General features: G+C 47.5%; 1 protein-coding gene across 1 annotated transcript in view; it reads right to left on the reverse strand.

The window, feature by feature from the left end:
• The window catches only part of RAB11FIP2 (RAB11 family interacting protein 2), a 133143-nt gene that overhangs the window by 27805 nt on the left and 92814 nt on the right, over positions 1 to 12524 (reverse strand). The window contains exons 3-4 of the mRNA XM_086922920.1: positions 11096 to 11585; positions 1099 to 1198 (exon numbers count right to left, since the gene is read on the reverse strand). Of these exons, the coding sequence (XP_086779046.1) occupies positions 1099 to 1198; positions 11096 to 11585 (590 nt within the window). The remainder of the gene's footprint in view (positions 1 to 1098; positions 1199 to 11095; positions 11586 to 12524) is intronic.

Raw genomic sequence — 12524 nt, forward strand, 5'->3', positions numbered from 1 at the left:
CCTATTCACCCTGCCCCTCTTCATCGTTCTCTCCCACTCGGTCGCTGTCTCCCCATCTCTAGTTCAATGTTCCACCACTTAGATAGAACAGGTATGGTAGATACAGGAAAGCAGTATATTCTTTTATCACAAGTTAATGATATGAACTGCTATAGACATCAAAGTAATTCTTTTCGTGACTGGTATAGCAGCTAAGTATGAAGGTTGTTTCTCGTTGGCTGACATTGCAAGTCCACCTTTCACTCAGTATTCAGTTTCCCTATTCGCACTTTCAAGATTTGCACAACATTGACAATATCTGAAGGAAATTATGTTAAAAATGCATACTTTACATAATCAATTTCTTAAACCCACTAGCTGGTCAGATGTGAGCTAATACTAAAAGACCCAATGAAGTGAAAATTTGAAGAAACTTGCCGGTAAACACCATAAAAACCTTAATGGAATTCAGAAATACAGTCTGAAAACACCCACTGCTCTTTTGTTTACATGTGATTATCCTACATATAAAAGGAAGCACCGTAAACAAGATTTATGCACTTCTAAAAAAAAAATCAAAACATCATTTAAGTCAACTAAATGTACTTACAAAATAGGATGCTTTTAGACGGGAGTGAGACTGAATACCTACCAACCGACTTATCTTTTTAAATTTCATATTTTAACTTAATAAAACAATTAAGGAATCAGTCCTAATGAAGAACAGTGTAAGGGCTGTGATCTTTCGTTTGTTGAAATAAGTAAAGGTCATACGTGGTTGGAACTCTTTCTGTTTCTGCATAGCCTATTTCTTAGTACTCAAAACACAGCCTATTGGATGGGAATGCAACAGTTTCATTCATTAGGCGATAAAGTATTAACGAACTACTTGGCAACAACGTAAAAAGAATGTCTCAGAGCCTCTGCAAGTCTAAACGTGTCTGAATGTGTCCACCTTCTGCACGTTTTCATAGGGTTCAATGCATCATGAAGATTTGTATTCTATCCTCTGTATTGATGAGCTCAAATATTTGCTGCTCGTGATTACCACTGATAGGGGTAGAGGTTAAGAGGGAAATTACTAGTGGGAGTAAACCCTACATAGACCCTGCTACCTACTTTGTCCTTCTGGCCTTGCATCTGCCTCTGTAGGGTACGTTGTCGCTCACTCGACATAGCCGTGCCCAGATCCTCAGTGCTGGAAGGTTTGGAGTGAAATCTGCAGGGAAAGAACAAAAGTAAACATTTCAGCCACTGGTCACAAAAGGGACACTTGGATAGGGCATTTACACTTAGAAAGATAGTTTGACGCAGAGCTTGGATATGCTCATTACATATATACAAATAGCTTGCACACATGCCTTCCTGCTTTAAAACTGGAATTTCTACTTAGGGCATTGGTTGAGTTTAGGCTGGCCAGTCAATGTTCAAACCTTTTTTCCAAATGAGGTTTATTTTTTTTGCCAGAGTGGCTTCTGACAACATGGCAGCCCCAGAGGGATAAAACGGGATGCCCAGCTTTGGAAGGGCAGCCCCTCTGATGCTCCTTGCAAGTTTTCCAGAAGGAGGAGCCGGTAGCAACTGCTTTAGGCAAACCAGCACTACCCACAATGTAACTGAGGCAGGAAAGGAAAGAGGTGGAATAATGGGACAGCCATTAATTTTACGTAATTCTGTCCCCTTATTGTCTACCCCTTAATAAGACTTACGCCTCGATTACAAGTGCCTTGGTATCCATGTGCAATTTATTGCACCTGTTAAATACCAAAAACGTGGGATTTGGGATTTAAATAGCACCCATTACAAGCTCTACCCCTTGAAATGGGAAATAGCATGCAGCTTTTGGGGTTTTACCCAAACAACAACATGTAAATGTCCTGAGATTTAATGGCCCTTTCCACCTATTAAAGACCGGCTAACTTAATTTGCAGACAGCCACCTGGAGAAAACTCCAAGAAGTGCGGAAAACTCCAAACCCCTGGCAATTGCAACACCCAAGCAAAAAGGTGTTTGAATGGGTGGCCCATTTTACCGAGGCTCTCAGAATGCCAGTCCTGTCTGTGTTTTCACACTAGGATTACTTCTTTGCAACTCTCACGGGTCTTCCTACAACTTGTTAGTGATCTTGCACAAACACTCCTCCACCCCCCAATTGTATTAACTGGAATCAGAGGAAGAGGAATAAGGAACGTTGAGCACATGTTTAAGTGGTGCTACTATGCGCATGCGCAGAATATGTGTGTGTGTGTGTGAAGTCGGGTTTAATGGCAGACGCCACTGAGCTGTCCTGTTTTCCCAGTGCTTGGAGCACTGCACTTCATGATCAATGGAAATAAGCTCAGCAAATTAAAATATACCATTGGGTTTCTTTGCCATGTGCTCTGCATTGTTGGCCTCTGTACCATTGTTATCTCCTGGGCCTTCTGACTCCTTGACTGGATTATAATGCCAATATCAGACACATGAAAGCATTCTATGGCACATAATAAAGATACCTGGCGATAGAAATCAAAACTGGGCATAAGCAGCTTGGAACCAGCCATGCCGACACGCCGATAACGCCGAAGAATACAGCCCTGAAGAAACTCCTTGGTAGGGAGTGAAACGCGTTGGCTGAATTCGTTGTTTACTACTTGATGATCTGTATTTTAATGATGGACAAAGCCAAATAAAGAAAAAATAAATTCTATTTACTATCTTTTTGGACTTCTATTTGGTGCGCCCCCATGAACATTGAATAAACCGCACATAATAAAGATACCTGGCGTTAGAAATCAAAACTGGGCATGTAAGTGTGAGTCTTAGCAAATGATAGTTATTCCTAGCTTTTCATGGCATAACCTGGCCTGGGGAACAGCATGTGGGTCAACTCTTAGTACAACCTGTAAAGTGCACATAACTGGAGCAATGTAACACTAACACAGCAATTTGGAAACTGGAATGGCGGTTTCCCGGAGCAACAATGTGTGCTTCGCTAGAGCAATATGAAACTGGTTATGGCAATGTGGAAACAGAATGGAAAATTTCAGGGGCAATGAAGAAACTGCTATGGCAATATTTGCTAAACTGTGTGAAAAGTTGGCCTGGCATATGCTGTCCACTATTCTAGTGGGCACCTAGCACTAGTCCAAACGACCTTTATTGATGGTAGGTTTAAAGACAACCTATAGAAAGCTATCCTAGTGGTAGTTGTGGAGAGCAGCATTCAGGCTAAGTCTCGAAGGAATGTAAAGCTGCTTGTTTTACCAGTGTATAATCTCATGAATGACCAAATGAAAGGAGAACCACACCAGGTATATATGTATTTATTCTAAACACATCCCTCTAGTCTATTCATGAGGCTAGAGGCAAAAGTACATTCAGTAAACTTATTTAGCACACAGTAAATTAGCACAATATACGTTGTGTCCTAGCGGAGTACCTTGACAAGCTATTACTTTGGGAGGGCCAAATACAAATAAATAATCCCAGAAGGCTTCAAGGAGGTATTTGTTAACCTAGATAGTTAATTAGTTTAGACGAAAGAACAACAGTGGAAGATTCCCAAAGGAACAGCACCTAGTCAAAGATTCTCCAAAAAATATTTTTCTTTTGGGCCCACCCTCTAGTACATGGGGCAGTCTGTGTGCACACTTCAAAACACCCACCGTTACAGTGTAGGTTCAAAACATGAACTGTGAAAGGATTTGAAAAAGGTCAAGGTGCACCACTTCAACGTTTTTAGAAACTGTTAACTCTGATAAGGTCAACAGAAATGATCACATCGGCTATTTCTTGTATTCTTGAAAGTTCTTTATTCAGTTCAGTTGAAAAGAAAAGCTATACACAGGATCTACAGCCGACGCGTTTCGTCCTCAAGGGACTTCTTCAGGGCAAAATAGTCACTAAAGATTATGTTCTTGGATCTTCTCCCGTTGTTATGGGATGCGTAAGTGTATCCGTAAAATTATATTGTGGTACAAGTGGCATATCAAAGTGAAGATAATAATCCAATAGTAATGGAACCAGGGTAGAAAAGGTGGAAGGGGAATTCCGTCTGTCGTCTACTATTATTTTCTTGTTGTTGAGGGAATATATAATGATCCTATTGCTTAGACACTCTTGATAAAGTGAGCTGCAGCATCCCCCGGTTCCTACGTGGCCTGATGAATCAGCGTGCAAAACGACGTCCTCCTCCGTCAAGTACCGGCCTATATAGTTAATTACTTTGGGGGACCAAACAAAAAATTCAGAGGGCATCAAGGTGTCATTTGATAACCTGGATAGACAACTACTTTGGGTTACCAAGTACAATTATTACATCAGAAGGCATAAATCGAGGCAATTTGCCTTTTATATAGGCCCAGGTGAAAATGTATACATCAGGGTCCACTGGGAAGGGTCCTCAATCTTTCAAAATCCAACTACGACTTGTACATAGACTTGTACGGAGCACACAGCTGTTTACCTACACTACACATGCTCTCCGCTGGGTCCTTATCTACTCACCTTGGGTGGTTTCTTGGGGTTCCAGCAATTCTACGTCCTCTTGACATTGTCCTGACTCGAATCGTGGTCCTTATACCACTTTCTTAGTGTATGCTTTGGTCCCCGTCCTCTCACACAAAACATATAGCTAAAAATAAAAGTGGTAATATCAGGAAAATCTACAGTAAAAACTGGCCCGCCTGGCAATAAAACCGGCACACACACTGATCTGTCTGACCATCCATTGGGCACTGCCTGAATGCCCTATAGGCCAGCCCTACCCTGCATATATAGCCTGGCACAACAGAAAAACAGTAATATTTTAAGAGTGCGGTACAAACAAAGGTTTGCATGTCGTGTTGGTTGAGAATGCAAGTACCATTCAGCATTGCAATTACTGTTACTAAGAAGTATCTGGCTTTTTGATTGTACGAAGCGGTGTTTCCTACTTAAAATGACAATTTCCCCTAAAAAATAGGCTCGAAAAGTTCGAAGCGGTGAATGAACTTTGAGACATTTTGATGTTTGAAAGACGTATCCAATCTTACTCCAGATCGTGAACTCGTTCATTTTTGGAAAATTGAGGTCTAGCTTAATTGTAGGCTCCTCAGCTGCTAAGAAAGCAAGTGCAGCAAGTTCAGACATTGCATAAAATACACCATACATGAGACACCTAACCTCTGGAGTGAAGTAAGAGAACAGTGATAAAGTGGCAGACTTCTGAATACAGTGAAACAACTAGACTACTTCCGGAGGGAAAGAGTTCCAAATGTACACCACAAAGGAATTATGAAGAACTGCGCCGGCTGTAACCGAGAAAGATGGTACCTGCTCCCAAAACATGTTGCTGCAGACAACCACAAAGGCTTCCTTTTCGGCTGCTCCTCTTTAGAAGCTGGAGAAGCATTTAGGGTGGGTGGCGGGATTATCAGGACACCAACAGCAAGGGAATTAACACTTGCATTTACTGAAGGCTTGTCAATTTCTGCTTTTCTTTCTAGCGCTCTGATGAATGCAATTTATACAACTCTAAACCTTTGTCAAATCCTAAAAAAAACACGGGTTTCCTACCTGGAGAAAGCTCCTACTGATCACTTTAACTATTCCCATGTTTTCATTTTACCTTCCCGACCGGGCCAAGATTTAGGGGTCAGTCCCAAGCAGAGATTCTCGCACTGAGCCCCTCTTTACACCCCAGTAGGTAGCACTCTTCCACAACGAGCTTTCGGCAGATCGTAGCCCCGGACCAGACCCAGAGTGGTTGACCTAGTAACATTGAGGGTAAGGTTAATGACAGACTGCCCAGCTCACTCGTCGTTGCCCCGACCAGACCCAGGGTGGTTGACCTGGTAACATTGAGAATGAGGCTGATGGCAGACTGCCCAGCACCCTCACCGTTGCCCCAAACCAGACCCAGGGTGGTTAACCTGGTAACATGGAGGGCCGGGCCCAGCGCCCTCGTCGTCAAGCTGAGCTACAGCAGACCCTGTTGGAAACCCAGGAGCGAAGAACCCTTCCGCTGTGGACAGTCCGCCACTTTCTGCCATTCCAAAGGCACATCCGCGCGCCTCTGCGTTATGAAGTTCGCTGGAATAGCCTCTCCTGTACAGCAGGGTCGAAGCTCCCCCCCTCCTAAAGAAAGCACAAGAGACCTGGCCAACAACCCTTCAGCATGTGCACTGCACCCGTCTGCCAAGTGCCAGTCTGCAGACAGACCGAAGGTGTGTCCTATCCTGTGGCCGCTGCTGCCTACCGGGCTAATTACCCAGGCACTCACTGCGGGTCAGACTAATTACCCATCGCCAGTGTCACGGACCCTCATTAATAACGCACCCGGCATCTTCCACAGAGCTTCCAACAACACCTTCAAATTAAAGATACTTCCTCCCTTTCACACCTGCCAGAGCCTGCAAATTGGCAAAAGTGCACAAGCGGTCCCTCGGCCAATGGGTGGGCGTCATCTGACAGACGATGGCATGCTTTAATATCCTCGGGGGTCTTGATCCCACTGATCTTCCTTATTTCCTCCGCATTTCAGACATCCTCTGTGGCTGTCCTTGTGGGAGATGCATAGAGATGCACGGATGTGGGTACCAACAGAGCAGAAACTAAGCAACAACTGGTGCAAGGGCAGGAAGGCGGACTACATGGGCTAATGCGTGTTATGATCTTCGAGCCGCAAGCCTTGGGATGCAGGCTAGGACTGTGACTAGAGTGCATGGCGACAGTGACCTGTACAGGAAGCCACAAAACAAGTGTTAGAGACAGAGGTGTGGGGTAGGAATGTGAGTGTCACAGGAACAGTAATGTGAGGGGACTGGGGCCAGTCATGTCAAAGTGTGAGACTACATGGAAGTGCATGAGGCCAGAGGAGCAGAAGGGAGACCTCAAGCAGGTCGGTGAGAAAGGATACTTAGGCATCCATAAAGTACACAGAACAAGTATAGTTTCAAAGGTGTGAGACTCCATTCAAGTAAAGAGAGCCTGTGTTGGGATAACGAATCAGACTCCATCCACGTGCACAGGGCCATTGATTTAGAAGTATGAGACGTTAAAGGCTATGGGTCCAAATGGATGTGGTTCGAAAAGGAGGAGTATAAATGGAGGTGTGTGGGGCCAGAGAGATGGGGAAAGAGGGAGACTACAATACAACATAGAGCCAGAAGAAGGTGGTGAGACTGTGTACACACAACAAACGGTCCACAGTCACCAGGTAGGTCGCCCCCACAGCCACCACACGGTCCTCCTGTGTGACGATAACCCTGCTGCTGCCACTCGCTGTGCCCTGGTTCGTCCTTTGGTTTCCTCCGTGTTTATTTCATTTTTGTTCATTTGTTTACTGTGTGCCCATTGTTGCTGCCTGTCTTTCTGCCTGCCCCGCCGTATTTTGTGCCCTTTTGCCTTCTGTGCCACCCTCCCACTCCCCCCTCGCTCTTTCCCGCCGCTGCGTCCCCGCCCCATGGTCCCACCATTCGCCGCCCCGCTCCCGCCTCCCAGCTGCTCCTCCCTCCCTTTTCCCCTCATATGGAGGCCGCACAGTGGCTGCGCCACTGGCGCGCCTAAGGCAAGCCAGTCTGCGCCCGTCGACTGCGCCCAGCGCCAGGACCCCTGGTCCCCGCCGAAACCAGGAAACCAGACTGAGATACGACACCGCCGCCCTCCACGCACTCAACACCGGCCGACCATCCACCTGCTACCGAGCCACCCCAAGGCACACCCACGGACCCTTCTCCTGCCAAGCTTGCAAATTCACCTGCCTCCGAACCTACACCCCGCCCTCCGGACCAAACAATAACAACCACCTCAAGTGCATCTTACTCAACACCTGCTCCGTCCACAAGCCGTCGTCGAACTCTGGGACCTCCTTGTCACAACAGCACCGGACGTCGCCTTCCTCACGGATACCTGGATGAACACCTTCTCAGCCCCGGCATCACCATAGCCATCCCAGAAGGCTACAAGATCACCCATAAAGACCGCGTCAACCAAACCGGAGGAGGAATCGCCATCATTTACAGGAACACCATCAGTCTCACGACCAACACCGGAGATACCCTCACCACCGCCGAACACCTACACTTCCAGATCCACACCGACCCAAAGACCACCCTCAGAGGAACCCTCATCTACAGGCCCACGCACACAATTCAGTGAAACCATCGCCGATTTCATCAGCCCGCATGCCCTCGCCTCATCAGACTACATCCTCCTAGGGGACCTGAACTTCCACCTGGAGAACAATAACAACAACAACACCGCCACTCTGCTCGCCAACCTCGGACTCAAGCAACTGGTGAACACTCCCACCCACTACGCCGGCCACACGCTCGACCCAATCTTCTCCGCCAGCAACCACGTCTCCTTCAGCCACTCCACCGGACTACACTGGACCGAGCACAGCTGAATCCATTTCACCTTCAAGAAGACTACATCCCACGACCGCCCACAACAGATCCCCCGCAGAGGCTGGAGTAAAGTCACTACAGACCAGCTAACCACGTCACTGAGCCAGAACCCACCAACCGACACCATTGACACCAACGAAGCAGCCCGCAACCTCACACAGTGGATCACCAACTGCGCCGACCCCCTTGCCCCACTGAAGAACCCCCCAGGCAAGACCAACAGGAAAGCCACATGGTTCACCAATGCCCTCAAAGAATCGAAGAAATCCTGCCGAACTCTCGAGAAAACCTCGCACCACGAACAGACGACGGAAAACCTGACAGCTCTCAAAAACGCCACTCGCAAACACTACCACCTGATCCATACCACCAAAAGGACATCATACAAAGAGCGGCTGGACAACAACAGACACAACAGCAAGGAACTCTTCAGCATCGTAAAAGAGCTCTCCAACCCAAGCGCCAGCAGCAACAACATCACACCATCCCAAGACCTCTGCGACTCCCTCGCCACGTTCTTTCACCGCAAGATCGCCGACATACACGACAGCTTCGGTGCCCAGACTCCGCCTCCAATCACCAAAACAACGCCCCCTACCACCACCCTCAGCGCCTGGACCCCCATCAGCACTGAAGACACCACCCACGTCATGAACACCATCCACTCCGGCTCGCCCTCCGACCCATGCCCTCACCACATCTTCAACAAAGCCAACACCATCATCGCACCCCACCTCCGGAACATCATAAACAACTCCTTCACGTCAGCCACCTTCCCAGAGAGCTGGAAGCACGCAGAGATCAACGCCCTTCTGAAGAAACCCACAGCGACCCTGAAGACCTTAAGAACTTCCGCCCCATCTCTCTTCTTCCCTTCCCTGCAAAAGTCATCGAGAAGAACGTCAATAAACAGCTGACCGCTTTCCTCGAGGCAAACGTCTCCCTCGACCCATCCCAGTCCGGATTTCGAGCCAACAACAGCACCGAGACTGCCCTCATTGCAGCCACCGATGACATCAGGACCCTGCTTGACAAAGGGGAAACAACCGCCCTCATCCTCCTAGACCTCTCAGCCGCCTTTGATACCGTCTGCCATCGCACCTTAATAACCCACCTCCACAACACTGGGATCCAAGGAAAAGCCCTGGACTGGATCACCTCGTTCCTCTCCGACAGAACCCAGAGAGTCCGCCTCCCCCCCTTCTGCTCCGCGGCCACCAAGATCATCTGCGGCGTACCCCAAGGCTCTTCGCTCAGCCCAACCCTCTTAAATATCTACATGAGCCCCCTCGCCGCCATCGCCCGCAAACACAACCTCAACATCATCTCCTACGCCGACGACACCCAGCTGATACTCTCCCTCACCAAAACCAACCTCCAGGAAGGATTGAAAGCGGTGGCGGAATGGATGAAGCTCAGTCGTCTGAAACTGAACTCAGACAAGACGGAGGTCTTCATCCTCAAACCATCCCCATCCGCCTGGGACGACTCCTGGTGGCCCACAGTGCTGAGCACCGCACCAACACCCGCGGACCATGCATGCAACCTGGGATTCATCCTGTACTCCTCTCTCACGATGACCAAGCAAGTCAACGACATCTCATCCTCATGCTTCAACACCCTGCGCATGCTCCGGAAAATCTTCCGGTGGATCCCTACCGGAACCAGAAAGCTGGTCACCCAGGCCCTCGTCACCAGCCGATTGGACTACGGGAACGCCTGATACACAAGAACCACAGCCAAACTTCAGAAAAGATTCTAGCGCATACAGAACGCTTCTGCACGACTCATCCTCAACATCCCTCGCCACAGCCACATATCCGCCCACCCGAGAGACCTGCACTGGCTCCCAGTCAGCAAAAGGATCACATTCAGGCTCCTCACCCACAAAGCGCTTCACAACATGGGCCCCGAATACCTCAATCGCCTCACGTTCTACACTCCGACCCGCCAGCTCCGCTCCGCCAGCCTCGCCCATGTCCCACGGATTTGCAGAACCACCACCGGAGGAAGATCGCTCTCCTACCTGGCCGCCAAGACATGGAACTCCCTCCCAGCCCACCTACGACTGACCCCGACCATCTCACCTGCAGGAAACACCTCAAGACCTGGCTATTCGAGCAGTAGCAGCACCACCCCCTCCCTTCAGCGCCTTGAGACCATCACGGGTGAGTAGCGCGCTCTATAAATGCACTGATGTAATGAAAAGTATAAGATGAGGGTTGTATCAAATTTTAAATGAAGCAGAGCCATTGTGTTGTGCTAACATTGTGTTGTGCTAACATTATGTTGTGCTAACAAATCCTGCTTCGTTAATGTTCATGCGGTCAGTTATCTGAGAGCACGCCAGGCTGCAGTGAAGTGCATGGAGCCAGTGGTCTGTGTGAAATTATTAAGTGTCGTTGAAGTGGAACAGAGGAGATCAAGCTATTGTGGAAGCATATACGTAGTCATCAATGGTGGAGCAGGTGCAGTGTGGGCCAGGGATGTGAGGTGCCCACTGCACCCCAATTATAGCGGTCTCTATTTCCAAACCATAGATACCCAATTGCCTTGCCTGCGCTGGGTCTATGGCACCTTTGCTGTGTCACTGAATACAAGTATGATTTCAGTCCCTATCTTGTAGCAGGTCATGCGCCTAGAGACCTGCCTCTACTGTGCACAATGTGTCCTTTTCATGTTCGCTCACTGCAGCAGCAATCGTTCTAAAGCAATGTCTTAGGCCTAAAACAGTAAAAACTCACCCAAACCTGGAAGACATGGCCCCGGTGATCTTGAAGTTGGTCGCAAAAGGGTTTGTAGAGTCGTACTCTGCACTGCTGGACTGGTTGTCGCCAGAGAAGCCAGGGGATTTGCTGCTGCTGGAACCGTCCGACCCACCATTGCTGAGTTTATGCTCCAACCTCTTGCCCTCTTTCTTTCCAGTCACACGGTCAGTCACACGGTCGAAGAGGCTGGCTTTCTCCTTCTTCTTGAGCTCCTTCTTGGCCTCGCCAGGCTTGGAGAACCAGCCAGCAGTTCCAACGTCCCCGTCCCACGCCTCGGGGCCATCTTCGAAAGGATTCCGCTGCCTTGGCAGTGTGGCGAACTTTTGGGGCAAAGCAGTGCTGCCATTGGTGAAAGGATCACTGTGGGATGATGTGGCAGATCCAGGCTCCTCGGAGGAGCCTTCAGACACACTGATTTTAGATGTGTCGGCACTCAATGTCCTTCGGTGAGGAGATTTCAGACTTCCTGCAGAGTAAAGTGGTTATTAGTATGGCATTCAGTCATGTTGTGTTGTGTAATGCGGAGTATAGCACGCACAAATTAAAGTGAATCAGTTTTGGCATAGTAGAAATTATACAATTAGACTAGATTTATTTATTCGTAGTATTAGATAGCGCAAACTTGACACTTCAGGGTATAAGAGCTCTGTACATATAGTAAAAAGATCATACATACAGGAGAAAAAGTAAGAAGGCATATGTACGAAGTAATAAAAATACAGATATAAATACATTACACCAATCGTCCTTGTAGTTATTTAACAGTTTTTGTAGCACCATTATGCTTGTTCATAATCAAAAAATTAAAAAAATAAAAACACAAGTTAATTTAAAAGTAAGCTGCAACAGCTTCATTATTCAATTGGAATGAAATATTATCTTAGGCTCTGGAACGCTAATAGTAAACAACCGATCCACCCTTTTGCTTTATCCCGATGTCACAAAAAGGACTTCCTGTGGCGTTGCCCTGCAGCTAAAGTGTGTGATAGGCAGTTGTTCGTGTTCGTTTTTTTTTCTTCAACCAGCTAAGTACGGAAGTAGAGGGCCACACAGGCCCTCACCCAAGAAAGTGTTATAAAGAGCAACAAAGGTCGATCTCCTTTCAATAAAAGTGCTCCTTATAGCACCATTTACATTTGAATTTTTCAGGTATTGTGTTTTTTTGCCAGCTCCTCTAATAATGTATTTGAATATTTGGAATGATGTAAGCATGAAGAGGAGATGGTGCACAAGTGTTTCTGAAGCACAGTAGCCTGCATTATTACATGGATCCTTGAGCCTTGCATAGTTTCTGGAACAGTGGAGAGTAAAAATGAGAGTGAGAACAAGGGTGAGTGAGTGAACAAATGAGCATGTAGGCCAAAGGTAATGAATGCATGGAGGGTTAAGTAAAATTAAAATCCGC

Source organism: Lissotriton vulgaris, chromosome 5 (assembly GCF_964263255.1).
Source record: "Lissotriton vulgaris chromosome 5, aLisVul1.2, whole genome shotgun sequence".
NCBI classification, from domain to species: Eukaryota; Metazoa; Chordata; class Amphibia; order Caudata; family Salamandridae; genus Lissotriton; species Lissotriton vulgaris.